The sequence below is a fragment of the Oncorhynchus masou genome, chromosome 27 (genome assembly GCF_036934945.1).
Source record: "Oncorhynchus masou masou isolate Uvic2021 chromosome 27, UVic_Omas_1.1, whole genome shotgun sequence".
Classification (NCBI taxonomy): Eukaryota; Metazoa; Chordata; class Actinopteri; order Salmoniformes; family Salmonidae; genus Oncorhynchus; species Oncorhynchus masou.
In genome coordinates, this window is record NC_088238.1 from 37,317,917 (window position 1) to 37,345,621 (window position 27,705).

The 27,705-nt window shown below is 42.7% G+C and overlaps 2 protein-coding genes across 2 annotated transcripts in view; both read right to left on the bottom strand.

Moving 5' to 3' along the window:
* The window catches only part of tnfsf10l (TNF superfamily member 10, like), a 72,560-nt gene extending 71,260 nt beyond the window's left edge, over positions 1 to 1,300 (bottom strand). Inside the window, exon 1 of the mRNA XM_064940110.1 lies at positions 791 to 1,300. Coding sequence (XP_064796182.1) covers positions 791 to 1,006 — 216 coding nt within the window. The 5' untranslated portion in view covers positions 1,007 to 1,300. The remainder of the gene's footprint in view (positions 1 to 790) is intronic.
* Positions 1,301 to 16,873: 15,573 nt separating this feature from the next.
* si:dkey-171c9.3 (uncharacterized) lies at positions 16,874 to 24,121 on the bottom strand. Its single transcript, XM_064940111.1, has 2 exons — positions 24,034 to 24,121; positions 16,874 to 19,284 (listed from the first exon to the last, which is right to left on the bottom strand). The coding sequence occupies exons 1-2, from the start codon at positions 24,034 to 24,036 to the stop codon at positions 17,893 to 17,895; spliced, it is 1,395 nt and encodes a 464-aa protein (XP_064796183.1). The 5' UTR covers positions 24,037 to 24,121; the 3' UTR covers positions 16,874 to 17,892.
* Positions 24,122 to 27,705: the final 3,584 nt, after the last annotated feature.

Genomic DNA, 27,705 nt, shown 5'->3' on the forward strand with positions numbered 1-27,705 from the left:
TTGGTTTTTGTGACTGCCCTAGAAGAAATATGGACTCAGTCTTTTGCCAAATAGGGCTATCTTCATTATACCAACCCTACCATGTCACAGCACAACTGATTGACTCAAACGCATTAAGAAGGAATGAAATTCCACAAATTAACGTTTAACAAGGCACATCTGTTAATTGAAATGCATTCCACCTCATGAAGCTGGCTGAGAAAATGCCAAGTGTGCAAAGCAGTCAAGGCAAAGGGTGGCTACTTTGAATAATCTAAAATATATTTTGTTTGACACTATTTGGGTTGCTACATTATTCCATATGTGTTATGTCATAGTTGTAATGTCATCGCGATTATTCTACATGTAGAAAATGGTATAAAAATACAAAAAAATAACCCTTGAATGAGTACGTGTGGCCACAAACTTTTGACTGGTACTATTTTTTTTTTATGCTCAGAAACCGTGAGGTCTATATAAAACCACACATAATTTGTAAGGCTACACCAGGGTTGCACAACTGTTAGATTATTGGTGCACAATCTAACACAAACAACATGGTTGGCCGCTATTGTCAGACAAGCGACATGCCAGTTAACATTTTCGGGTCACACGATTTCCTAAAACTTTGTCAGATCGTGCATAAAGTTCGTCCACAGCAGTGTTGGAATATCATCAAGCACGTCTCGTCTTGAAACTTTATTCACAAAGTGTTCATTAAACTCAAACTGCACTGCTGCTGCGGCCAACCCAACACCCTCCTCTCTCCCTCTTCCTTATCCAATCCACTGAACAAAAAACAATTCCTTACCTGTGATACTGACATATTCAGGTACACGAAAAGTCCGGTGGTCGAGGCAATCTGTAGAACGATCACCACAATCACCACCATTGCGATCCACATCTTGGATGGCGCGGCATCGCGACGCGTGTTTGCCGTGGCCGGGACCATCATATACGTTGTGGATTCGTTGCTGACGCTTCTGAAGTAATCCTGCTGCTGCTGAAGGCTGTTCGGCGTGGCCATGGTAGCATTCCCGACACATGTGTATCCGTCAAAAACAACAACGAAGTCAAGGACGGGACGGGTATATTAAATCAATTCCCAGGCTACATGAGCTTGCTTCATGCTTTTCGAGTCGGAAAGAGCCCCTTCATTCAATTTACCGTGTGAGGAGGAGAAGGAGGGTAACCACTCCAGTCGTTTATCTTATTCCTCGTATTTCTTCCTCTTTGCCCCGACGACTTGAGAGAAAGTTGACTGGGGTAACCACGTTCTAATCCTGCAGACAGAGAGTGTGCGCAGCCTTCCTCCGCTCCAGTTCCTTCAAAACAGAGATGCGTGCGTGGTGTTAACCTCTCAGTTACCTCCTGAGAGAGTCCACTGCCACTGCACTGAACAGAATAGGACTAATATTTAGCCAAAACTCTAGAAAACTGAGCCTTGATTAAATATTTGAACTTTCCCTTGGCAATCGTCTGTTTTATTGTTAGTATGGTTATGGAAATGTGTATTTGAAATGAATGGTACTTTTTTTATCAGGAAAAATTCAAACCTAACTAAAGTGTTTTTCATCGAACTTATATTTATTATTAAGAATAGATTACATTTGTGAAACTAAAAGGGAAGCATTTATGGTAAAATAAACAACTTTCATCTCAAACACAAACTCCCAATGAAGATGCATTCAGTTGCATTTGAAATGACTGTAAAAGAAGCAGATAGATGGGAACAGATACGTGACTGCTTTTAGCGTTGTAAATATGTCTGACTATCTTTATTAATAATCTTGATTTCCTTTCCGTCTCTCCCACTTTCTGTCTCTGGTCTCTACAGCTGTGTGGTCATGTGTGAGCCAAGGGGACCACTGCTTGTCTCATTGCTCCATGAGTGTATGCTCTATATTGAGATGGGAGACAGATTGTGGGGGAGACTGTGGTCTTGGGACCCCGCCAGACAGACAGCCCTGATACTGAGGACCTCGCCCCCTCAAACTTTGTTATAAGACCGACTGACCGAACAGAGCCCTGGGAGAAAGGGAGTAGCCTAGGTTTATGAATAAATCATCCCCAGACACAGACACTGACTAATCTAAGGTCAGTTGTTTTGGTTGTTTTCTCCCCCAAATAGTTTGGCACAGGTACTTTGATTCTTACACTTCATAGTAGCGCACAGATGTGTGGTGATCCCTTTTCCAAACAAGTATGGCTGGCCTATTCCTCTCTACCTCTCCAAATGACTATGGCATCTCCCTCTCATAATTCCTGGAAGCAGGGGAAGGAAAGCCCTGTCGCTTTTATGCTCCCATCCCTGTAATGAGGTGAAACCACAGGTCTGCTGCTGATGTCAAAGGCGAAATAAACTCTTCACAGAGATGTTCAACATGGTTGCGTTGAAGAGCAACAATAAACCAATCAGACATTCATATGACAGAGCTGGCTGCAATCATTTGATTCAAATGATAGGGGGACTCGGAGAAAAAAAAGTGTTTTAACCAATGACCTACAGAGATGAAATGATATACAGTATATGTCCCTAAGAGACAAATTAACCTTTTCTTGAGTCAGGCTTGTAATGTGTACCCACTGGGCACAGATGTCAATTCAACTTCTATTCCACGTTGGTTCCAAGACGTGGAAACAACGTTGATTCAACAAGTGTGTACCCAGTGAGTAGTGTCGTGGTAGCCTATCTACTGTGCAACTGGGACTGCAGAAAATGATCAATGTATGTAATCCACATGTGTTACAGTACAGACAAAAAGGAGTGTGTGCGAGTTCACACTGTATTTCACCTGTAAACTGCCTGGATGGAAAAATAGGTGATTGCAAAGTTAAACAAACCATACAAATCCATGCACGAGGTACAGATGCAAAGTTTGGTAACAAAATGATGGCACAAACAGCACAAACCTTCATTGTTACCGAACTTTGCCTATGCACTGTTCTTCAAGTAAATGTGTTTTTGAAAAATTTTCCATGGAAATTATTAAAGGTAGTCATTGTGCATAGAGTTCTATGATTTGTTTAACTTTGCAATCATGCATTTTTGTTTGACATACATTTTAACGGGTAAAATCTGAGTCTCAGTTTCAATCTGTTACTCTGGAATTGCCAAGTAGCAAGCCAGCACTTCTTTCTCTGTCTCACTCACTCACTCACTCACTCACTCACTCACTCACTCACTCACTCACTCACTCACTCACTCACTCACTCACTCACTTACTCACACCTTGCCGTGAAGACTACTCTTCTGAAACTCTGTGCATGTATCCGTCTAAACCTGGGCTCTTTGTATATACATTTTGCATGTGTGTATGTTTCTTCCTATGTGTGTGTGTATGTTCCCGTCCATAATGGTGTCCCGCGGAAGGGGCTGCCCGTGTCCAAATGTGGGAGGCAAAAGTTCACAATCTAAATTCCTGCCATGTTAGATATCTGAGCTGGGGGAATACATCAGACACACACACCCGCGCATGCAGGCAGGCAGAAACACACCTCAGACAAACATGTGCGCTCACACACACACACGCACACAAAAACATACCTTAGCCACACACACACACACACACACACACACACACACACACACACACACACACACACACACACACACACACACACACACACACACACACACACACACCGGACGCACAAACACACAGTGCCGTTTCTAGGGATAACTGACAGAAGCAGCTGCCCCGCTAGGGGGCCCCCAACTCAAAAAGTATGTTCAGCTTACTGTTAGTTAGTATAGTAGAATACACAATGTGCAATTTGTAAATTTGGTAGAGCACCAGCAGTTTTCCCCTTTTTACTGTATGTCAGTCACTGACAGTCACTCAATTAGCCCATGTCAGCACTTTATAGATTGCTAGGTAAATTAGTCTAGCCAGCAATCTAAACCTTCTAGTAATCATGGCTGAATTACTGACCAGACACACAAGGCATGTGCCCAGGGACTCTGACCTCTAGGGGGCCTCCATTGATTTTGTTAGTCACTCTCACTATGACATCATATGAACATGGCATGCACAATAAATATAAGTATGTGAACACCCCTTCAAATTAGTGGATTTGGCTATTTCAGCCACACCGTTGCTGACAGGTGTATAATATCGACCACACAGTCATGCAATCTCCATTGGCAGTAGAATGGCCTTACTGGAGAGCTCAGTGACTTTCAATGTGGTAATATCATAGGATGCCACCTTTCCAACAAATCAGTTCTTCAAATGTCTGCCCTGCTAGAGCTGCCACGGTCAACTGTAAATGTTGTTATTGTGACGTGGAAATATCTAGGAGCAACAATGGCTCAGCAGTGAAGTGGTAGGCCACACAAGCACACAGAATGGGGACCCTCGAGTGCTGAAGCACATAGCGCATAAAAACCTTCTGTCCTCGGTTCCAACTATCACTACCGAGTTCCAAACTGCCTCTGGAAGAAATGTCAGCACAATAACTGTTCGTATTGAGCTTCATGAAATGGGTTTCCATGGCCGAGCAGCTGCACACAAGCCTAAGATCACTATGGGCAATGCCAAGCATCGGCCGGAGTGGTGTAAAGCTCACCGCCATTGGACTCTGGAGCAGTGGAAAAGCATTTTCTGGAGTGATGACTCACACTTCACCATCTCGCTGTCCGGTGGACGAATATGAGTTTGGCGGATGCCAGGAGAACGCTACCTGCCCCAATGCATAGTGCCAACTGTAAAGTTTGGTGGAGGAGGTATAATAGTCTGTTTCTGGCTAGGCCCCTTAGTTCCAGTGAAGGGAAATAATTGTATATATTTCATATATACAATTGGACATTTCATGATATCCAATTGGTAGTTACAGTCTTGTCCCATCGCTGCAACTCACGTACTGACTAGGGAGAGGCAAAGATCGAGAGCCATGCGTCCTCCAGAACACGACCCTGCCAAACCGCACTGCTTCTTGACACACTACTCACTTATCCCGGAAGCCAGCCTCACCAATGTGTCAGAAGAAACACTGTTCAACTGGCGACCGTGTCAGTATGCATGCTCCAGGCCCACCACAGAAGTCACTAGAGTGCAATAGGACAAGGACATCCCGGCCGGCCATAGCTAGGTTGCAATGGAGCCCGTTTAGCCTGGAATAGCTAACGAACGTTTCCAGAAGCTGTACAAGCTGTGTTTATTATGCACTTGTTCAGGACAGAATTAACAATCCAAATTTCCAATGCGGCTATGCTTAAAACACAAATCTCAATTCTGTGCAAATTTATGGAGAGAAATGTTTGTCTTTCTCAACGACGCCTTGTCATCTGTCCCTATCTGAATGGCCTGTGCTAAATGGAACTTGCCTGCCAAGGAAACCGAAAGCAGCAGCATGCCGCTAAGCAGACGGGAGTAACTGCGAGAGGTTTGGAGCAGATTGACATCAGAAATAATAGCTTAGCTGCACCGGTGCCTGATCTACCTGTGCCTTCATCAAATTAAAAATCAAATCAAATGTTATTTGTCACATACACATGGTTAGCAGATGTTTATGGGAGTGTAGCGAAATGCTTGTGTTTCTAGTTCCGACCATGCAGTAATATCTAACAAGTAATCTAACCATTTCACAACAACTACCTTATACACACAAGTGTAAGGGAATGAATAAGCATATGTACATAAAAATATTTGGATGAGCGATGGCCAAACGGCATTGGCAAGATCCAGTAGATGGTATAAAGTACAGTATATACATATAACATGAGTAAGGTAGGGTATGTAAACATCATATAAAGTGGCTACTGATACATTTATTACATCCAATTTTTTATTGTTATTATTATTAAAGTGGCTAGAGATGAGTCAGTATGTTGGCAGCAGCTACTCAATGTTAGTGGTGGCTGTTTAACAGCCTGATGTCCATGAGATAGAAGGTGTTTTTCAGTCTCTCGGTCCCAGCTTTGATGCACCTGTACTAACCTTGCCTTCTGGATAATAACGGGGTGAACAGGCAGTGGCTCGGGTGGCTGTTGTTCTTGATCTTTTTGGCCTTCCTGTGACATCGGGTGGTGTAGGTGTCCTGGAGGGCAGGTAGTTTTCCGCCGGTGATGCATTGTGCAGACCTCACTACCCTCTGGAGAGCCTTACGGTGGTGGGCAGGGCAGTTGCCGTATCAGGCGGTGATACAGCCCGACAGGATGCTCTCGATTGTGCAGTGAGTGTTTCTGATGACAAGCCAAATTTCTTCAGCCTCCTGAGGTTGAAGAGGCGCTGCTGCAACTTCTTCACCACGCTGTCTCTGTGCGTGGACGATTTAAGTTTGTCCGTGACGTGTACGCCGAGGAACTTCAAACTTTCCACCTTCTCCACTATTGTCCTGTCGATGTCGATAGGGTGGTGCTCCCTCTGCTGTTTCCTGAAGTCCACGATCATCTCCTTTGTTTTGTTGACATTGAGTGTGAGATTACTTTCCTGACACCACACTCCGAGGGCCCTCACCTCCTCCCTGTAGGCCGTCTCGTCAGCAGGGTGGAGATGTTGTTTCCTACCCTCACAACCTGGAGGCGGCCTGTCAGGACTTCCAGGACCCAGTTGCACAGGGCGGGGTCGAGACCCAGGGTTTCAAGCTTAATGATGAGTTTGTAGGGTACTATGTTGTTAAATGCTGAGCCGTAGTTGAAGAACAGCATTCTTACATAGGTATTCCTCTTGTCCAGATGGGTTAGGGCAGTGTGCAGTGTGATTGTGATTGCATCGTCTGTTGACCTATTGGAGCGGTAAGCAAATTGGAGTGGGTCAAGGGTGTCAGGTAGGGTGGAGGTGATATGGTCCTTTACTAGTCTCCCAAAGCACTTCATGATGACGGAAGTGAGTGCTATGGGGCGATAGTCATTTAGCTCAGCTACCTCAGCATTCTTGGGAACAGGAACAATGGTGGCCCACTTGAAGCATGTGGGAACAGCAGACTGATAAGGATTGATTGAATATGTCTGTAAACACACCAGCCAGCTAGTCTGCACATGCTCTGAGGCCGTGGCTAGGTATCCCGTCTGGGCCGGCAGCCTTGCAAGGGTTAACACGTTTAAATGTTTTACTCATGTTGGCTGCAGTGAAGGAGAGCCCGCAGGTTTTGGTAGCGGGCCGTGTCAGTGGCACTGTATTGTCTTAAAAGCGAGCAAAGAATTTGTTTAGTTTGTCTGGGAGCAAGACATCGTGATCCGTGACGGGGCTGGTTTTCTTTTTGTAGTCCATGATTGGCTGTAGACCCTGCCACATACCTCTCATGCCTGAGCCGTTGAATTGTGACTCTACTTTGCCTCTATTCTGATGCTTAGCTTGTTTGATTGCCTTGCGTAGGGAATAGCTACAATGTTTGTATTCGGTCATGTTTCCGGTCGCCTTGCCCTGATTAAAAGCCGTGGTTCGCGCTTTCAGTTTTGCGCGAATGCTACCATCAATCCACGGTTTCTAGTTGGGGACGGTTTTAATAGTCGCTGTGGGTACAACATCACTGATGCACTTGCTAATAAACTCGCTCACCGAATCACCGTATTCATCAATGTTATTGTCCAACGCTATGCGGAACATATCCCAGTCCACGTGATCAAAGCAATCTTGAAGCGTGGAATCCGATTGGTCGGACAAGCGTTGAACAGACCTGAGCACAGGTGTTTCCTGTTTTAGTTTCTGTCTATAGGCTGGGAGCAACAAAATGGAGTTGTGGTCAGATTTTCTGAAAGGAGGGCAGGGGAGGGCTTCGTATGCGCCGTAGAAGTTAGAATAACAATGATCCAGTGTTTTGCTTGCCCGGGTCGCACATTCAATATGCTGCTAAAATTTAGGGAGCCTTGTTTTCAGATTAGCCTTATTAAAATCCCCAGCTACAGTAGATGTAGCCTCAGGATATGTGGTTTCCAGTTTACAATGAAGTGAAGTTCTTTCACGGCCGTCGATGTGTCTGCTTGGGGGGGATATACTCTACTGTGATTATAATCAAAGATAATTATCTTGGTAGATAATGCGGTCGGCATTTGATTGTATGAAACTCTATATCAGCTTAACAAAATGACTTGAGTTCCTGTATGTTGTTATGATCACACCACGTCTCGTTAATCATAAGGCATACACCCCCGCCCTTCTTCTTACCAGAAAGATGTTTGTTTCTGTCGGCGCTATGCGTGAAGAAACCAGGTGGCTGTACCGGCTCTGATAACGTATCCCGAGTGAGCCATGTTTCCGTGAAACAAAGAACTTTACAATCTCTGATGTCTCTCTGGATTTAGTCTACCTTGTTGTCAAGAGACTGGACATTTGCGAGTAGTGTACTCGGGAGCGGTGCGCGATGTGCCAGTCCACGGAGCCTGACCAGAAGACCGCTCCGTCTTCCCCTTCTGCGGCACCGTTGTTTTGGGTCGCCGGCTGGGATCCGATCCATTGTCCTGGGTGGTGGACCAAACAGAGAATCCGCTTCGGGAAAGTCGTATTCCTGGTCGTAATGTTGGTGAGTTGGTGTTGCTCTTATCTCCAATAGTTCCTTCCGGCTGTATGTAATAAAAATTAAGATTTTCTGGGGTAACAATGTAAGAAATATTACATTAAAAAACAAAATACTGCATAATGTCCTAGGAGCGCGAAGCAAGGCGGCCATCTCTGTCGGCGCCGGAAGTTTCTGGGATTGCCTGTGTCTGCGATGGCGTTGCTGACTTCAACTCTAGCAGAGGCTTTGTTGTCGGGTTGGGCTCCTTTTCCTCTCTGTTGATCTGACGGTGCACTGCCTGCTGTGGGAGGTCTGGACCTATCGCCGGGAGCAGCGCGCATACACTTTCCTGCTTCTCTTGGGCTCCGTGAAAAACTCAACTAATTGTGTAAGGGGTGGGACTGGGCGGATATCACCATTCCCTTCTCCGGCAGTTGTATTGGGAAATTCAATAGTGAGAAATGTCTTAGCCCCTAAAGCAAAAACGTTATGCTATTCAGGAGCATCAGTACAGGACATCAATAAGCTGCTCCCAAACATTTTAAACCAGCATCAGGAAACTGAATCTATCACAGTTCATGTTCGATGCAATGACATTATGAAGGGCAGCTCATAACAGCTGAAGATGGATTTTAAATGACTGATTAGGTAACTATTTGACACCCAACAAACACCCCATAATATCTGTCCCACTGCCCTCTCTAAATCGTGGCATTGAACGGTTCAGCAGACTTTTAGCACTCCATAACTGGCTACGAGACTATTGCAGCTCTGTAAGTGTATACTGTTTTGAGAATGTTGATACCTTCTGGAAACAAAGCTCGTATTATAAAGAGGATGGGATCCAACCAAATCATTTGGGTTCCTCGATCCTTTCACAGCATTATAAGGCTGCGTGGAGACAATGACCTAAGCCCAGCTCATTTAATCCCTTCCATTGTGTCACTGAGTTACATAATGCTTCAGCAACTGTACGTTATCCCAGGGGCATTGGAAGACACAATGTAAAGTAGCCTAACTTATGTCACCTCTTTCTGCACTGAATGTCTCTGCTGATCCCACAGCTACTGTATGCAGTGTGTCTATGAACCAGAGTGACACTGTTATCACTGAGGCAATGTGCCCTAGCAGGAAGTCCACCATGTGCAGCTCACCCTGCACCAACATAAATGACAGGGACATGTCTACCTCTGCTATGATTCTCTGCTAAGCAATAAAAATAATCAAGAATCCCAGAAAAGTGCTAAAATTAGTCCAATTTAACCAACAGTACCCGTAAAAAGTTTGGACACACCTACTCATTCATGTGTTTTTCTTTATTTTTACATTGTAGAATAATAGTGAAGACATGAAAACTATGAAATACCACATATGGAATCATGTAGTAACAAAAAAAGGGTTAAACAAATTCTTCAAAGTAGCTATGATTAACGACTCATGGTGTGACTGTGATAACATACAGGAACTCAAGTCCTTTTGTTCACCTGATGTAGAATACCTCACAATCAAATGCCGACCGTATTATCTCCCAGGAGAATTCTCTTCAGTTATCGTCACAGCCGTGTATATCATCCCTCAAGCCATTATCACGACAGCCCTCAAAGAACCACATCTCCTGAGGCCGAATTAATAGTAGCTGGGGATTTAAATAAAGCAAATTTGATGAAAGGCCTGCCAAAGTTCTATCAACACATTGACTGACATCGACCACTGCTACTCCAACTTCCGGGATCCATACAAGGCCCTACCCCGCCATCCTTTCAGCAAATCTAATCACAACTCCATTTTGCTCCACCCTTCCTACAGGCAGAAACTCAAACAGGAAGTACCCATGCTAAGGACTATTCAATGCTGGTCTGACCAATCAGAAGCCATGCTTCAAGATTGTTTTGATCAAGCTGGATAGATGGCAGCATTCACACAAAACTGAAAGTGCCAGCGCATTTAACAATGGCAAGGTGACTGGGAATATGACAGAACACAAACAGTGTAGTTATTCCCTCTGTCAGGCAATCAAACAGGCAAAATGTCAGTATAGAGACAGAGTGGAGTCGCAATTCAATGGCTCAGACACGAGACATATGTGGCAGGGTCTACAGACAATCACAGACTACAAAGGGTAAATCCAACGTCTTGCTTCCAGACAAGCTAAACACCTTCTTCGCCTGCTTTGAGGATAGCACAGTACCACCAACGTGGCCTGCTACCAAAATCTGTGGGCTCTCCTTATCCATGGCCAATGTGAGTAAGACATTTAAGCGTGTTAACCCTCGCAAGGCTGCCGGCCCAGACGGCATCCCTAGCTGCATCCTCAGAGCATGCACAGACCAGATGGCTGAAGTGTTTACGGGCATATTCAATCTCTCCCTATCCCAGTCTACTGTCCCCACATGGTTCAAGAGTTCCACCATTGTTCCTGTACCCAAGAAGGCAAAGGTAACTAAATGACTATCACCTGTAGCCCTCACTTCTGTCATCATGAAGTGCTTTGAGAGACAAGTCAAGTATCATATCAACTCCACCTTACCTGACACCCTAGACGCACTTCAATTTGCTTTCCGCCCCAATAGATCCACAGAAGATACAACCGCCATCGTACTGCACACTGCCCTACCCCACCCGAAAGAGGAATAACTACAGTGAGGGAAAAAAGTATTTGATCCCTTCTGATTTTGTATGTTTACCCACGGACAAAGAAATGATCAGTCTATAATTTTAATGGTAGGTTTATTTGAACAGTGAGAGACAGAATAACAACAAAAAATCCAGAAAAACGCATGTCAAAAATGTTATAAATTGATTTGCATTTTAATGAGCCAAATAAGTACATTACTTAGTACTTGGTGGCAAAACCCTTGTTGGCAATCACAGAGGTCAGATGTTTCTTGTAATCTCAGGAGGGATTTTGTCCCACTCCTCTTTGCAGATCTTCTCCAAGTCATTAAGGTTTTGAGGCTGACGTTTGACAACTCGAACCTTCAGCTCCCTCCATAGATTTTCTATGGGATTACGGTCTGGAGACTGGCTAGGCCACTCCAGGACCTTAATGTGCTTCTTCATGAGCCAGTCCTTTGTTGCCTTGGCCGTGTGTTTTGGGTCATTGTCATGCTGGAATACCCATCCACGAACCATTTGCAATGCCCTGGCTGAGGTAAGGAGGTTCTCACCCAAGATTGGACGGTACATGGTCCCGTCTATCGTCCCTTTGATGCGGTAAAGTTGTCCTGTCCCATTAGCAGAAAAACACCCCCAAAGCATAATGTTTCCACCTCCATGTTTTACGGTGGGGATGGTGTTCTTGGGGTCATAGGCAGCATTCCTCCTCCTCCAAACACGGCAAGTTGAGTTGATGCCAAAGAGCTCCATTTTGGTCTCATCTGACCACAACACTTTCACCCAGTTGTCCTCTGAATCATTCAGATGTTCATTGGCAAACTTCAGATGGGCATGTATATGTGCTTTCTTGAGCAAGGGGACCTTGCGGGGGCTGCAGGATTTCAGTCCTTCACGGCATAGTGTGTTACCAATTGTTTTCTTGCAAATGCACGCGCATTTGCAAAATGGTTCAATAGGCATTTACCATCACGAATTTGGCATGCTCAAAAATCCTGCAGGAATGCGAAATTGACTGGCCCGATGAACTCGGGATGGCTGGGCAGTGATTCTGGTTCCTCTCCATCACTCGTTGGGGTTGATTTCAGAATGTCACTTTGGTGATGGTACCTCACTGTTTAAACATATTGCAAATAGGCAAAAGTCACCAGCAAGTCACCGTCCATCAGTCAATTAGATATCATTCTGACACCAAACTGATACAAACTGACACCACACCCACTTTTTCCAACTCGTTTAGAAGCCAACTATCACATACTTCAGAGCTGGCCCAAAATTCACAACGCCTTCTGTTCAAACCATAATAAAAACGTAAAACACTTAGTTACGTTCTAACTGCGGTTCCAGTTCTGACATTATGTGTAGGCCTAGCTGAGGCAACCCCGAATCCCACATTTTGGCTCGATAGGTCATTTGGTGCCCGAGCAAGACCTTAACTGGTGCTGAAAATCCACTTGTTACCATAACTTGCTACGGGGTCCTTGAATGAGCTATCAGACAGAAACGTTGGTGTCCATCTATATGGGCCGAGGCGTTCGCAATGCACCTAGTCTTGTGACTCTGGCACATTTCTAAATGTCGGCATTTTTGTGACGTAAAAATGAATGGAAGTTATTGCAAATGTATGAGGCTATTTCTCGGTCCGAGAACCTTCTAGAGCCACATAACTCACCACGCACTATCGACCTGAGCTCTAGAACAGGTTTCTAAAGTTTCAGAACTCTAGGTCTGACGGTTCTTTAATAGTTCGAACAAAGTTAACTATTGCAGGCACTGTCTGTCTCTACGCACCCCAATGTGTCCCTCCTTCCAAGCTGTGTGTGTGTGTGTGTGTGTGGGTTGTCTAATCGCATATATGAAGTTTGGAAAGGATCTGACCTTTTTAACCCTTTGAAACAGCCCCTATGACACCATTTAAGGCACTTCTGGCTGGCACACTATAAGGAAACACATATCCTGATTGGGGTATGCCTTTACAGAATCCCGAGGTTTAAGTGTTTACGTTAAGAACTGACCCGATTTACACAGGTTTGAATGCACTATTTATCACAAACTGCTGGTTGGTTATAGAAAAAAACTTTTAGGGTGATTTTAACCACTTCCATTTGCTTCAGGAACCTTAGAATCGACACAGGTAGACCTCATAGTGTCCTGATGGACTGTCATTGAATACAGATTCATAAGGCACTCATAACCCACATAGGCTTCAGGTTGACTTTAGAGGAGCTGGCAATGTATTCCTATGGGGAGAGATATCATTGTAATCTGTGAGATCAAAAAACCCTGATTAACTGTTAAGGGTTAATGCCACACGGTCAAGTTTAGGCTTGCACAGATCGGGAGGACCTCAGGAACGTACCTGAGGTCGAATTGTCCTTCTCACCCTAACGGTTCTCTCACTTTCATCCAAAAGCAAATGACATTTAGGGCCAGGCTTCATTTTGCGTTGCACTCAGAGCGAGCTACGGTCAAGCGGGGCAATTCGTTGAAGTCGGCACGGCCTTGAGAATATGGAAATGCCATTGTAGGCTCTGTGTGTCTTTAAGCACCGCACTTTGTCACTCCATCCTTGCTGTGTGTGTGTGTGTGTGTGTGTGTGTGTGTGTGTGTGTGTGTGTGTGTGTGTGTGTGTGTGTGTGAGAGAGCTTTTCTTTGACATCTGTGGGAGAAATGACTGACTTACAGTTCGTGAGGGTTGCCTAATCACACATATGAAGTTTTGCAAAGATTGGACCTTTTTAACCCTTCGGAACAGCACCTATGACACCATTTTAATGCACTTCCGGTTTACACAGGAAACTGAAAGTTCTATCAACACATTGACTGACATCGACCACTGCTACTCCAACTTCCGGGATCCCTACAAGGCCCTACCCCGCCATCCTTTCAGCAAATCTAATCACAACTGAAACTGAAAGTGAACACATATCCTCCTTGGGGTAGGCAATTATAGAATTTTTAGTTTTAGGTCTTTACGTTAAGAACTGACTTATTTACGGAGGGTTTTAGTGAGTGTGTGTTATTTCAGAAAAATCACAGAAATCTCGCAGAGCTCCGAAGCACACTTGAAAAAGATTCATATGAACACGCTGCAACTGGATCTATAACTGTTTAAAATATATATATATATTTTTGAACATCACCAATTTGACATTGTACGATTTCTCTTAAATGTCGATAGATAAGTGTATGGTTCTTTTTTTATTGACACTGTAGGTTTCTTTACTTTGCGCTACAGCGCCTCTTCAACCACAGGTGGCTGAAAAAAATGTGGTTTGTCACCGAAAACCCTCACAAAATTTTACAGATGCACAATTGAGAGTATTCTGTCGGGCTGCATCATTGCCTGGTAAGGCAACTGCACCGCATACAACCGCAAGGCTCTCCAGAGGCTGGTGCGGTCTGCCCAACGCATCACTGGGGAAAAACTACACCTACAGCACCCGATGTCACAGGAAGGCCAAAACAATCATCAAGGACAACAAACACCTGAGCCACTGCATGTTCACCCCGCTATCATCCAGAAGGCGAAGTCAGTACAGGTGCATCAAAGCTTGGACCGAGAGACTGAAACACATCAGACTGTTAACCTTTTTGGGATTGGGGGCAGCATTTTCACATTTAGATGAATAGCGTGCCCAGAGTGAACTGCCTCCTACTCTGTCCCAGATGCAAATATACAGTGGGGCAAAAAAGTATTTAGTCAGCCACCAATTGTGCAAGTTCTCCAACTTAAAAAGATGAGAGAGGCCTGTAATTTTCATCATAGGTACACTTCAACTATGACAGACAAAATGAGAAAAAAAATCCAGAAAATCACATTGTAGGATTTTTTATGAATTTATTTGCAAATTATGGTGGAAAATAAGTACTTGGTCAATAACAAAAGTTTATCTCAATACTTTGTTATATACCCTTTGTTGGCAATGACAGAGGTCAAACGTTTTCTGTAAGTCTTCACAAGGTTTTCACACACTGTTGCTGGTATTTTGGCCCATTCCTCCATGCAGATCTCCTCTAGAGCAGTGATGTTTTGGGGCTGTTGCTGGGCAACACGGACTTTCAACTCCCTCCAAAGATTTTCTATGGGGTTGAGATCTGGAAACTGGCTAGGCCAATCCAGGACCTTGAAATGCTTCTTACGAAGCCACTCCTTCGTTGCCCGGGCGGTGTGTTTGGGATCATTGTCATGCTGAAAGACCCAGCCACGTTTAATCTTCAATGCCCTTGCTGATGGAAGGAGGTTTTCACTCAATCTCACGATACATGGCCCCATTCATTCTTTCCTTTACACGGATCAGTCGTCCTGGTCCCACAGAAAAACAGCCCCAAAGCATGATGTTTCCACTCCAATGCTTCACATGTAGGTATGGTGTTCTTTGGATGCAACTCAGCATTCTTTGTCCTCTTTGTTCTTTGTCCTCCAAACACGACGAGTTTTTACCAAAAAGTTCTATTTTGGTTTCATCTGACCATATGACATTCTCCCAGTCTTCTTCTGGATCATCCAAATTCTTTCTAGCAAACTTCAGACGGGTCTGGACATGTACTGGCTTAAGCAGGGCGACACGTCTGGCACTGCAGGATTGCGTCTCTGGCGGCGTGGTGTGTTACTGATGGTAGGCTTTGTTACTTTGGTCCCAGCTCTCTGCAGGTCATTCACTAGGTCCCCCCGTGTGGTTCTGGGATTTTTGCTCACCGTTTTTGTGATAATTTTGACCCCACAGGGTGAGATCTTGCGTGGAGCCCCAGATCGAGGGAGATTATCAGTGGTCTTGTATATCTTCCATTTCCTAATAATTGCTCCCACAGTTGATTTCTTCAAACCAAGTTGCTTACCTATTGCAGATTCAGTCTTCTCAGCCTGGTGCAGGTCTACAATTTTGTTTCTGGTGTCCTTTGACAGCTCTTTGGTCTTGGCCATAGTGGAGTTTGGAGCGTGACTGTTTGAGGTTGTGGACAGGTGTCTTTTATACTGATAACAGGTTCAAACAGGTGCCATTAATACAGGTAACGAGTGGAGGACAGAGGAGCCTCTTAAAGAAGAAGTTACAGGTCTGTGAGAGCCAGAAATCTTGCTTGTTTGTAGGTTTCACACTAAAATCACTTGTTTTTCTAATCAGAATTTTTAGTCTCAATATGCCTCCCTTTCTCCACACACACACACACACACACACACACACACACACACACACACACACACACACACACACACACACACACACACACACACACACACACACACACACACACACACACACGCACACACACACACCCTAACACAAGCTCAAAGGAGAGAAAAAAACATACACACTGACCTCATCCTTACTCCCACTCTCTCCCAGGGCCGGGTTAAGAAATCATAAGCCAGGGGGCTTCTTTTTTTGTGGAAGTGGGGTTATTTCTTACTAGTGGCTTAAAACCACTAGTAGAATCTATGCTAAGGTGCATTGAAAGTGTTCTGGCAGCTTGTTGTGGCGCCACACCCTTTTAGGACACTTTATGTTGTTTTCTTAATTTTGGCAGATACCTGTATGTGCTTGTAATAAAACTTAATCCACAGTTATTTTTGCCCCTCTGTGGCTAGATTATTCTCTTTGGTGTATTTTGAACATTGAGAGCGTGCTCCTGTGTTTGGATAAAACATGTATTATAATACAGTATATTTGGCTCCAGTACGTGCTTGGGCCCAGGCACTGACTCATACAATTCAACAGTCACATATTTATTAAGCATTTTATATTTACTGTTATTAACCTTTCCAGCGGTCCCTGTAGCATGCAATCAAACCGGTGTGATTAGAACACGTATTTAGAAGTTCAATTTCGAATGACGCAACAATCAGAATTTGAGCTGGCCACAGTTTTTTCAGAGACAATTTGCACAAACAGAGTCCTTACAAAGTTATGTCCAGAATGGGAACAGTTTATTTTTGGATGCAATATTCAGACATTCACAGAAGTAGCTACAGCATAACACAATCATCTAAACTGGAAAAATGTAAACTGCATTTGTCCTAGCGCTATCTGAGGAAAGATTGATATAATACAAGCGGTCATATTTTTATAACTATCGGCTTACAGAAACTACAATATGAATGAGCTAATAGCAATTACTATTTATAATTAATCACATCATGGGTGAGTGAAATAATTGAGTAAAACACTTTCTAGATATCGAAAGTAACCCGATGATGGGTAGTTTGTGTGCTCCACCATGCTTGTTTTTTTTTCATCAACCAAAGATAATAAGAGGAGACAAGATGAGATTGGTCTGTTTATAGTATGCATGTTGAAGGGGGTGAAATGGACTACTTCTATGTGAATGAATGAAGAGGCAAATATTGTCAATTTTCTCTTTCAGTTAAAGTTACAGTTCAGGTTCAAGTGCACAACAACATTGTCTGACCACTAACTCTAACCTTGTGGCATATTGTCAGTAAGCAATTATACATAAACAATGCATTCTTCATGTTGGATTTAGCTTATAGCCCATGTACATCAACCTCATCGGTTCTGACAATACTAGCATGTCATTTTGACCACTAACTCCAACCTTGTGGCAATATCATCAGAAGTTCGCAAATTTAAAGACCATTCTTAATTAGGTCTATAGCTCATGTAACATTACCAACTCTTTTCCATCTCCAACACTTTGTTCAGGAGCTGTATATTACCCTAATGTCGCCCTCTTGGGGTCAGTTAGTTTATTTTTTACCACCAGGCTGTCCAACACAGTCCAACCAGCCTGGAAAACTACACATATTCCCTATATGGTGCATTTTTTTTGACCAGAGATCTGGTCAAAAGTAGTCCACCATACAGGGATTTAGGGTGTAATTTGGGATGCAACCCTGGAGAGCTACATACACTGCTTCCTGGAGGCTTCCATTACACAACACCTCACCACAGCTCGGGCCAAGTCTTCAGCATAGGATTGACTGATTACAGAGGTTGGCGAGTGGGCTGGAGGGTGGGCTGTGTTAGTGGTCAGATCCAGATCCATCTCATTCGTTTTGGGTGAGCAAAGTTGGATGCTGGATGACTGGTTGGGATTGGTTGGATAGGGATAGACAATTAGATGAGCCCCTTGGTCCATTGGGTTTGGTTCCCTTCTCCCTATCTCCTCCTGCCGGAGAACCAGGGAGTCCTGGAGAGAGGCTGCCTTCTGCTCTTCCCATCCCATGGAGAGTGCATCTGAGACCAGCCTTCCAACGTACTTCCTCAGCCTCACCTCACTCATGGAGGATGTGATGATTTGATCAACCATTTGATCACATATCAGAGAGAGGCCGTCAATATTTGTCATGTTATTTGTCATCCAGGTGGTGATCTCATCAGAGAGTGCATCCACATATAATGCATCCATATATGCCATCAGCTTGGCTCTCCTTCCGTGGGGTCCTCGCTCTTCATAACTGTCCATCAAAATACCTGTTGGTAAATCAAACTCTTCCTCTTCTTTCAAAACTTTCTCTCTCTCAGAACACTCCAGAGAAAGAGAGCTCAACAGACGCTCAATGAAATCCTCCCCCTCCCGGGTGTCCTCGACCTCCCCCACAGTCTCCAATGCGAGCCCCCCCTCTCTGTGCTTTTCCTTAGGGGTAGGGGGAGGGGGAGAGGGGAGGAACTCTTTAGCCAAACCCCCCTTTAGTTTTTGGGTAAAGCTAGCCCTGCTCTGGACCATCTCTGAAAAAAGAGGGGTGGTTGGGGGGGCATCTGGGTAGTCCAGTGATCCCACTGTAGGAAGCCCCGACTGGGGTAAGAAGGAGCAGTAGGAGTGGGTGTGTTTGGAGGGTTGTGAAGTGGAGGTGGATGATCCAGAGCTGTGGGACTTGATGGTCACATTGGGATTATATTGAGGTTTCTCACCATTGCCACTCATCTCTGTGTGCATATGAACCTCCCCATGTCTTGTATTGTGTAGTCCCTGCTCCCTTCTATCTGAGGATGGGCTGGGGTTGGAAAATGACCAAGATCTTGTATTAGACCAAAAGATCTCACTTCTAATTGCTTCCTTCAAGGCAGCTGTGATGGCCAGAGAGGCTAACTTCTCAGCCAGTCTCTCCTGGATTGGAGGACACCCGGATGAGGACTCATATGTAGCTGAGTATATTATGTCTTCAGCCATGGTGTGGGCGAAACCGTGAATGGTTCTTTCATTGTCTGGGCTGGGATCTAGAACCTTCAGGCTCACACTTTCTGGACTGGGTTCTGGAACTTTTTGGACCCCATTCAATACCTCCATTGGAACCTATTAATAAAAAATAAAAATCCAAAAGACACATTTAGTTTGAGTTTATTGTACACATTTGAGAGCTAAGAGCTGTATTGTGGTACACAGTTACATTGTTTTTTTATTTATTTATTTTGACTTCAAGTTCAGGGGGGTAAAGTACTAAAGTAAAAACACTTTAATGTACTACTTAAGTAGTTTTTGGGGGTATCTGTAGTTTAGTTGACTAATTATATTTTTGACAACTTTTACTCTTACTTCACTACATTCATAAATAAAATAATGTACTTTTTTTACTCCATATATTTTCCCTGACACACAAAAGTACTCATTTTGATTCCTTAGCGGGACAGGAAAATGGTCCAATTCACACACTTATCAAGAGAACATCCATGGACATCCCTACTGCCTTTTAATCTGGCGGACACACTAAACACAAATGCTTAATTTGTAAATTGTGTTGGAGTATGCCCCTGGCTATCTGTAGATTTAAAAAAAAAAAAAAACATTTTGTTGTTTGGTTTGCTTAAGAAGCAATTTGAAATGATCTTTACTTTCACCGGGTGATTTTCACTTTTGCTTGAGTCATTTTCTATTAAGGTATCTTTACTCTTACTCAAGTATGACAATTGGATATTTTTTTAACCACTGTTCAAGTTAAACTTTATGTTGTCTGTGTGTTCCTGTGTTTCTAACGTCACAGACTACAGTAGGGTTGGGAAAAGTCAGTGGTCGGAAACCACAGCCAGTGTGTGTGTGTATGCGTGTTGTGCGTGAAAAAGACAGAGGTTGGAAACCCACAGCGAGCCTGCCAATCACCACAGCTGTCAAGGGTCCAGGAAGTCAGCGGGTCACATGACAGACTGACAGGAATTGCAGTTTTATTTAGATCAGAGATGAAAGAGAAACCGTTTGGCTTTGTTCTTCAGTCTTTTACTGTGGTTGAATGTCTGACTTTATAAGAGCTTCTATGATACATTGTAAAGCCAATACCTACTCTCTCTGCCTTTGCATGCTCTACAATATTAGGCTACTACAAGAAAGTGAGAAAAAAGATGTACAAAGTTAGACTAGAAGACCTTTATTATCCCAAACTTGGGAAATTTGATTGGCATTTTAAGCTTCTCATCGTCACCAAGTACATTTAGATAACTATGAGTACTAGGAAACATTTCACAACACTTACCTTCACTTACAAGTACAAAAAAAACTATTAAAACGTTCTTGGCTTTCTCACTGCCAGAGCATGTCTATAACACATAATTGAACTGGCACAAAGTCAAGGCGTTTATTCCTGTCTATGTTATTACAGAGAACTGGATGTGTTTTGATAGATGATGGAAGTGTGTGTGTGTGTTGGATAATTTCACAGATGTGATACAGCTCAATAAAGGATAGTTCACAGTGGCAACAGTGTGTCAGGGTGTTCTAATGGATAACTGTATCCACATGTGAAATGTATTTGGTTTGAATGTGTGTGCAGGGGAGGCTCCTCAGAGGAGGAAGGGGAGGACCCATCCTCCTCAATGAATTTCATAAAAATACAAATGTATCATTTTTAGATAAACTATACTAAATATTATTTAAAAACACACTGTTTTGCAATGAAGGTCTACAGTAGCCTCAACAGCAGTCCGTAGGGTAGCACCATGGTGTAGCCGGAGGACAGCTAGCTTCCGTCCTCCTCTTGGTACATTGACTTCAATACTAAACCTAGGATCTCACCCCCTTCCATAACTTACACAGTAATTATGACAACTTCTGGAGGATGTCCTCCAAGATATGAGAGCCCTTGCAGCATGAACTGACATGTTGTTCACACAATCAAAGGATCAGAGAATGCATTTTTTATATTATTTTACTTAACCTTTATTTAACTAGGCAAGTCAGTTAAGAACAAAGTCCTATTTACAATGACAGCCTACCCCGGACGGCGCTGGGCCAATTGTGCACCGTCCAATGAAACTCCTAATCACGGCCAATTGTGATACAGCCTGGAATCAAACCAGGGTCTGTAGTGACGTCTCTAGCACTGAGATGCAGTGCCTTAGACCGATGCACCACTCGGGAGCCCCACGAATCTAGTACTGAAACCATAAGCTACTGCTAGCTAGCACTGCAGTGCATAAAATGTGGTGAGTAGTTGACTTAAAGAGAGAGAAAGACAATACTTGAAGAGATTTGAACAAATACATTTTTTTTAAATGAAGGAGAAGCAAGAGAAAGATTGTCATTTCTTTTCAGTTTCTGTTTCACTTACTTAGCTAGCAAATGCAGCTAGATAGTTTAGCATACTCAAAACACTCTGCTTAACGAGAGGAATGCTATGTTAGCTAGCTGGCTTTGACTATCCAACAAAACACTGGGAATTTTCCAAGTAAAGGTACGTTTTTGGTTTTACAATTGTATTGCCAACGGAGCCTGCATGTGTAACTGCTAAACTGCTAACTGACTATGCACTGTAAAGTTAGTGCATGATTGTAGTGGGTTTACTAACTCGCTAGCTGACTATAACGTTACTTTAGCTAATATGGTGACAACGATGTAGGCTGTGTGTAGCAGTTATGATGTGGTTTGGCTTGGAAAGTTTTTTTTTCTTGATCACATAGAGCTGATGTGTTGTGCAGTGAAGTCCACAAATGAAGGGAAAGGGTGAGAGGAGGAGAGTGCATAGATGTGAGAAGGAATACAAGGTGGCTGCTATGAATGTGAACTGTGTTTACGTGTGACCAGGGGTGTATTTGTTCCGCCGATTCTGTTGAAAAACGTTTCTTAAACGGAAGCAAACGGAATGAAAAGAGGATAAACATACCTAACTTTGTCCAATATAAACTCTCATTTTCAACTTTTGAACTAATGATTACACCCTAGATCAGCTTGATGCAGTCAAGAGTGTGCAAGGCGGTATTGAATGTGTTGCTGTCTGTCCATGTGTCACTGTTTGTCACCTCAATATTTTCTCTCAACCTGTGTGCACCTACATTCTAACTTTTTATTCATAGACTAGGTTGTAGCAACCTCATGAGTATCATATAGTAGCATAAACCTAGTGATGTTACATTGAACTGGGTGAATGGAACATGAATGACAGTCATCCAATATGCTGTAATAGAAATAAGGCCATGCTCATAAAACATACAAATTGTCCTCCCTAATCTTAAACAGCACTGACCACCACTATGTGTGTGTGTTCTGTGTGTGTATCTGTGTGTGTGTGATTATATTTTATTATCCAAGGCTAAAACACATGCCTCTGCCTACCAAACATAGATGATGCTATAAGAAAACAGGGGTATATTTTTACTAAACAATTACAGTCTCCAGATACAGTATGATGTTATAGTAATAATAATCAGTTCTGTTCAGAAGGGTGAATGTCATCCCCAAATGGCTCCCTATTCCCTAAATTTCACTACTTTTGACCACAGTCTTAAGCAGACAGAGCAGATGCAGAGCGAAGTAATGTGGAACCAATCAGGCAGACAGGGATATCTCTTTGGCTGTTCAGACACGAGGACGTAGACACATGCTTCTCCCCAAATGGCACCTTATTTCCTATGTAGTGCATTACTTCTGACTTCTGAGTCCTACAGGCCCTGTTAAAAAGTAATGCACCATGTACAGAATAGGGTGCCAAATATCTTGCATGCTCCAAAAATGTTTTAATATTTTTTGATTTTATCCTAATACAATATTTGGTTTAAAAAGTAAAGTACTTTGTAAAGTTAATTATGCCGTTGACCTTAACAAGGGCCACAGGATCAGTGGAAGCAAAATATCCCCATAACATCAAAGATGCACCATCATATTTTTCCATAAGTTTGAGGTCATTTTGTGCATTTGCTTATTTTTTTATTTATTTTTTGTTGCCAACGAGCTCTATTTTCATGTCATCTGACCATAGCACTGTCTGCAGTTTGAAAAACGGCATTGGCACTTGGATTGGAACCGATACTATGGTCAAATGACATGAACATGGAGCTATTTTGCCACGCACACCAGTTGTGGGTTTGGTATTGAAAAACAGAAGCATATGCAGAAAAATACCTCATAATTATGGTAAAATATGGTGGTTGATCTTTGATGTTATTGGTCTATTTTACTTCCACTGGTCCTGAGTCCCTTGCTAAGGTCAACAGCATCATGAACTTTACCAAGTACCAGAACATTTTAGCCAAAAACCTGGTTACCTCTGCCAGGAGGCTGACACATGGCCGCTAGTGGATCTTCCAGTAAAGCAATAACCGCATGCACTAATCAAAATCCGCCCCCCAAAAATGTTAGTTGACCACAAAATCAACATTTCAGTCTCCTGAATTGACCCCATTTACAATGTGGTTTTGAATTGAAAAGGGCAGTCCATAATAGCTAACAACGGATATTAAGGATCTGGAAAGATTCTGTATGGAGGAATGGTCTAAGATCCCTCCCAACATGTTCTCCAATCTCTTAAAACATTTTTAGATAAAAGGCTCAGTGTCATTATCCTCGCCATTGAAGACTGCTATTGAAGACAGGGGTGCCAATAATTTGTATTACTTTTTTAAATGTTGTATTACTAGTTAAGAAAAATATCTTTCTTTGAGAAATTGTATTAGTATAAAATAATATGATTTCCTTTTTCTGAGCATGCAATATAACTCAGTATTTGTATTTCTTTTATATTGTCTTTTTGCTTATCTTTATTTAAGGGTGCAAAAAATGATGGACCTGACTGTATATGAGTTCTAGAAATAAAGGATAAATTAGATTAGAGAAGAGACTCACCATTTTCTATCTGCGAAAGAAGCGTCAGGCAAGAGAAGACATGACAGGCTTGCTGTAGCTGAGATGCAAATGGCCATGATGAGGAAATAGATATACTGTTATGAGCATATACTCACTTCCTGTGTGTGTAATATGAGACGGAGATATGAGAGAGAGAGAGAGAGAGAGCGAGAGCGAGATATTAAAAGGTCAAATGGTTATAGAGAGTGTTGTAATTTATGTTACCCTTTCATTCTAATGCAAAATAATTCTGGCACATGAAAATAGGACTAGGCCCGACAATTTGTTAAAAGAACCCTAGGGACTTTTTGTAATATGAATTTGACTTTCAAATAGGAGTGCTTCAACAGTAAAAAATATATTTGCGTTAAGTTTTTGTCTGTTGTAAACAAGCTAGATTTAGCTTGCTAACCTCATTTGGAACGTGCCTCCTGCAAATCACACTCACATAAATGAAAACTGTTCAATAGTGAAATGGTTTAATTGTTTTTATAGGTCAAAACAAAGACAGTACAGTATGAATATAGGTTGAAACTGCCTTTCCAAGAGTGGAGCTTGTCCAAAGTAATTTTGAGTTTTATCATGTCAATTAACTCATGACACTCCTGGATTACTCATTACACTTATGAAGTCAGATTTAATCAACAAAAAAATGTAGTCAGTTAAAAAAAGGTTAAGGGTGCTGTGTAGGTAAATATCTGGCTGTCTTGGCAAAATCACCAGGTAATGCTTGTTGTAGGGGATATCAAGGCAACATTGACTAGCTAAGCTCATGCACAGAAACATGGCATTAGGTCTAACGGTCGCTGTGCAGGCCGTCAAATCAAAGGCACTCCTTCGATATGAAGTTGTTTTTGAAGAAAACATGTTCAGCTACTTAAGACTTAAGACATTAGCTCATATCTATGTTGAGGCTTTAGATTTTGAGAAAATGAACAACTAAGGAATCATTTTTCATTTTTCTCTTTGACTTCTCAAACCCCAATCCGCAGCCTGGTCTGCTTGATCTGTTTCGCAAGCCATCCCAGAATTTTGTCTCATGATGATTTTATCCCTCTGTGTTTAGAAATGCTGTGATAAAATCAGAGCAGAACTCTCGCAAAAATAAGCTCATATACGTTCCTATGGGTTTATTTTGGACCCTAAGCTTGTGCTACCTTCACACCTTTGAGACAATGACTCTGATTGTTAGGGCGGAGCATCTTGTCATTATATACAGATTTCTGTTAAAATTATATTTTCAGAAATATGCTATGTAGAGCAAGCGCCTCTCTGACATTTAGAATATGGAGGCACTTCGGCTCTATTCATGGTTTTCTATCTGCAATGTTTGCAACTGAACGTGGCCCTGATCTTGTGAAAGAAAATAAAACCAGAGACGGTACAGTCCTGTTGGAAAATGTATTCTGCAAAACGCATTATGCAAACCACAAAAGCTGCCTGCAGGAAACTACTACTACCGAATTTCCTAAGAACGCAAAAACCTCAACAAACACCAGCAAGCTCCAATTGGTTGCTAAAAGTTTGAAAATTCTAAAGACTCCACCACCTAACAAAAGCATCATAGCCGAGCGCTGATAGGCTAACGAGCAACACATTTCAACCAATCAAAGTGTGCTTGTTTGAAATGAAAAAGCTTTGCGGCAGCTTTTAATAAAGAATGGCATCAAGACGAAGCAGCTGCTTTATAAGTGGAAGGCACAGTTGAGCGATACGGCCCAAGTGGATCATGCTGATTGTACGGAGATTGTGACAGCCGGTTAACCTCTTGAAACTAGGGTGCACTATTTTTATGTTTGGAAAAATAACATTCCCAAAGTAAACGGCCTATTTCTCAGGACCAGATGCTAGAATATGCATATAATTGACAGATTAGGATAGAAAACACTCTAAAGTTTCCAAAACTGTAAAAATATTGTCTGTGAGTATAACAGAACTGATATTGCAGGCGAAAGCCTGAGGATAATCCAATCAGGAAGTGCCTCTTATTTTGAAACCTCTGTGTTCCTATGCAAGACTGTCCTTATGTCCTTATGTTTGAAGCCTGAAATGTGGCAAAAGGTCGCAAAGTTCAAGGGGGGGGAATACTTTCGCAAGGCACTGTAAATGCACCTGCACTGTGATAGTCTCAGAGGTCCGTTAAAAGAGCAGAGAGCATCATGAAGAACAAGGAACACACCAGGCAGGTCCGAGATACTGTTGTGAAGAAGTTTAAAGCAGGATTTGGATACAAAAAGATTTCCCAAGCTTTAAACATCCCAAAGAGCACTGTGCAAGCGATAATATTGAAATGGAAGGAGTATCAGACCACTGCAAATCTACCACGACCTGGCCGTCCCTCTAAACTTTCAGCTCATACAAGGAGAAGACTGATCAGAGATGCAGCCAAGAGGCCCATGATCACTCTGGATGAACTGCAGAGATCTACAGCTGAGGTGGGAGACTCTGTCCGTAGGACAACAATCAGTCGTTTATTGCACAAATCTGGCCTTTATGGAAGAGTGGCAAGAAGAAAGCCATTTCTTAAAGATATCCATAAAAAGTGTTGTTTAAAGTTTGCCACAAGCCACCTGGGAGACACACCAAACATGTGGAAGAAGGTGCTCTGGTCAGATGAAACCAAAATGGAACTTTTTGGCAACAATGCAAAACATTATGTTTGGCGTAAAAGCAACACGGCTCATCACCCTGAACACACTATACCCACTGTCAAACATGGTGGTGGCAGCATCATGGTTTGGGCCTGCTTTTCTTCAGCAGGGACAGGGAAGATCGTTAAAATTGATGGTAAGATGGATGGAGCCAAATACAGGACCATTCTGGAAGAAAACCTGATGGAGTCTGCAAAAGACCTGAGACTGGGACGGAGATTTGTCTTCCAACAAGACAATGATCCAAAACATGAAGCAATATCTACAATGGAATGGTTCAAAAATAAACATATCCAGGTGTTAGAATGGCCAAGTCAAAGTCCAGACCTGAATCCAATCGAGAATCTGTGGAAAGAACTGAAAACTGCTGTTCACAAATGCTCTCCATCCAACCTCACTGAGCTCGAGCTGTTTTGCAAGGAGAAATGGGAAAAAATTTCAGTCTCTCGATGTGCAAAACTGATAGAGACATACCTCAAGCGACTTACAGCTGTAATCGCAGCAAAAGGTGGCACTACAAAGTATTAACTTAAGGGGGCTGAATAATTTTGCACGCCCAATTTTTCAGTTTTTGATTTGTTAAAAAAGTTTGAAATATCCAATAAATGTCGTTCCACTTCATGATTGTGTCCCACTTGTTGTTGATTCTTCAGAAAAAAATACAGTTTTATATCTTTATGTTTGAAGCATGAAATGTGTCAAAAGTTCGCAAAGTTCAAGGGGGCCGAATACTTTCGCAAGGCACCGTATATTATGACAGACCAGCTAGATCTACTGTCTTTATTATATTACAACAGACCAGCTGTATCTACTGTCTCCATTTCACTTTGGCCATTGTTGTGGGCCTGCCCTCCCCTCAACAGCCTCAAATAGGCTATTTCATGTGGGTGGGGGTGGCACACAAATGATATTTAATATTATTAATTTTAAACAAGGGTATTAGCATGATAAGAACTTACCAGTCCAAAATGTCATCTCCCGTTCAAAAAATATTAATCCACAATCGCTAAATGAATCGACC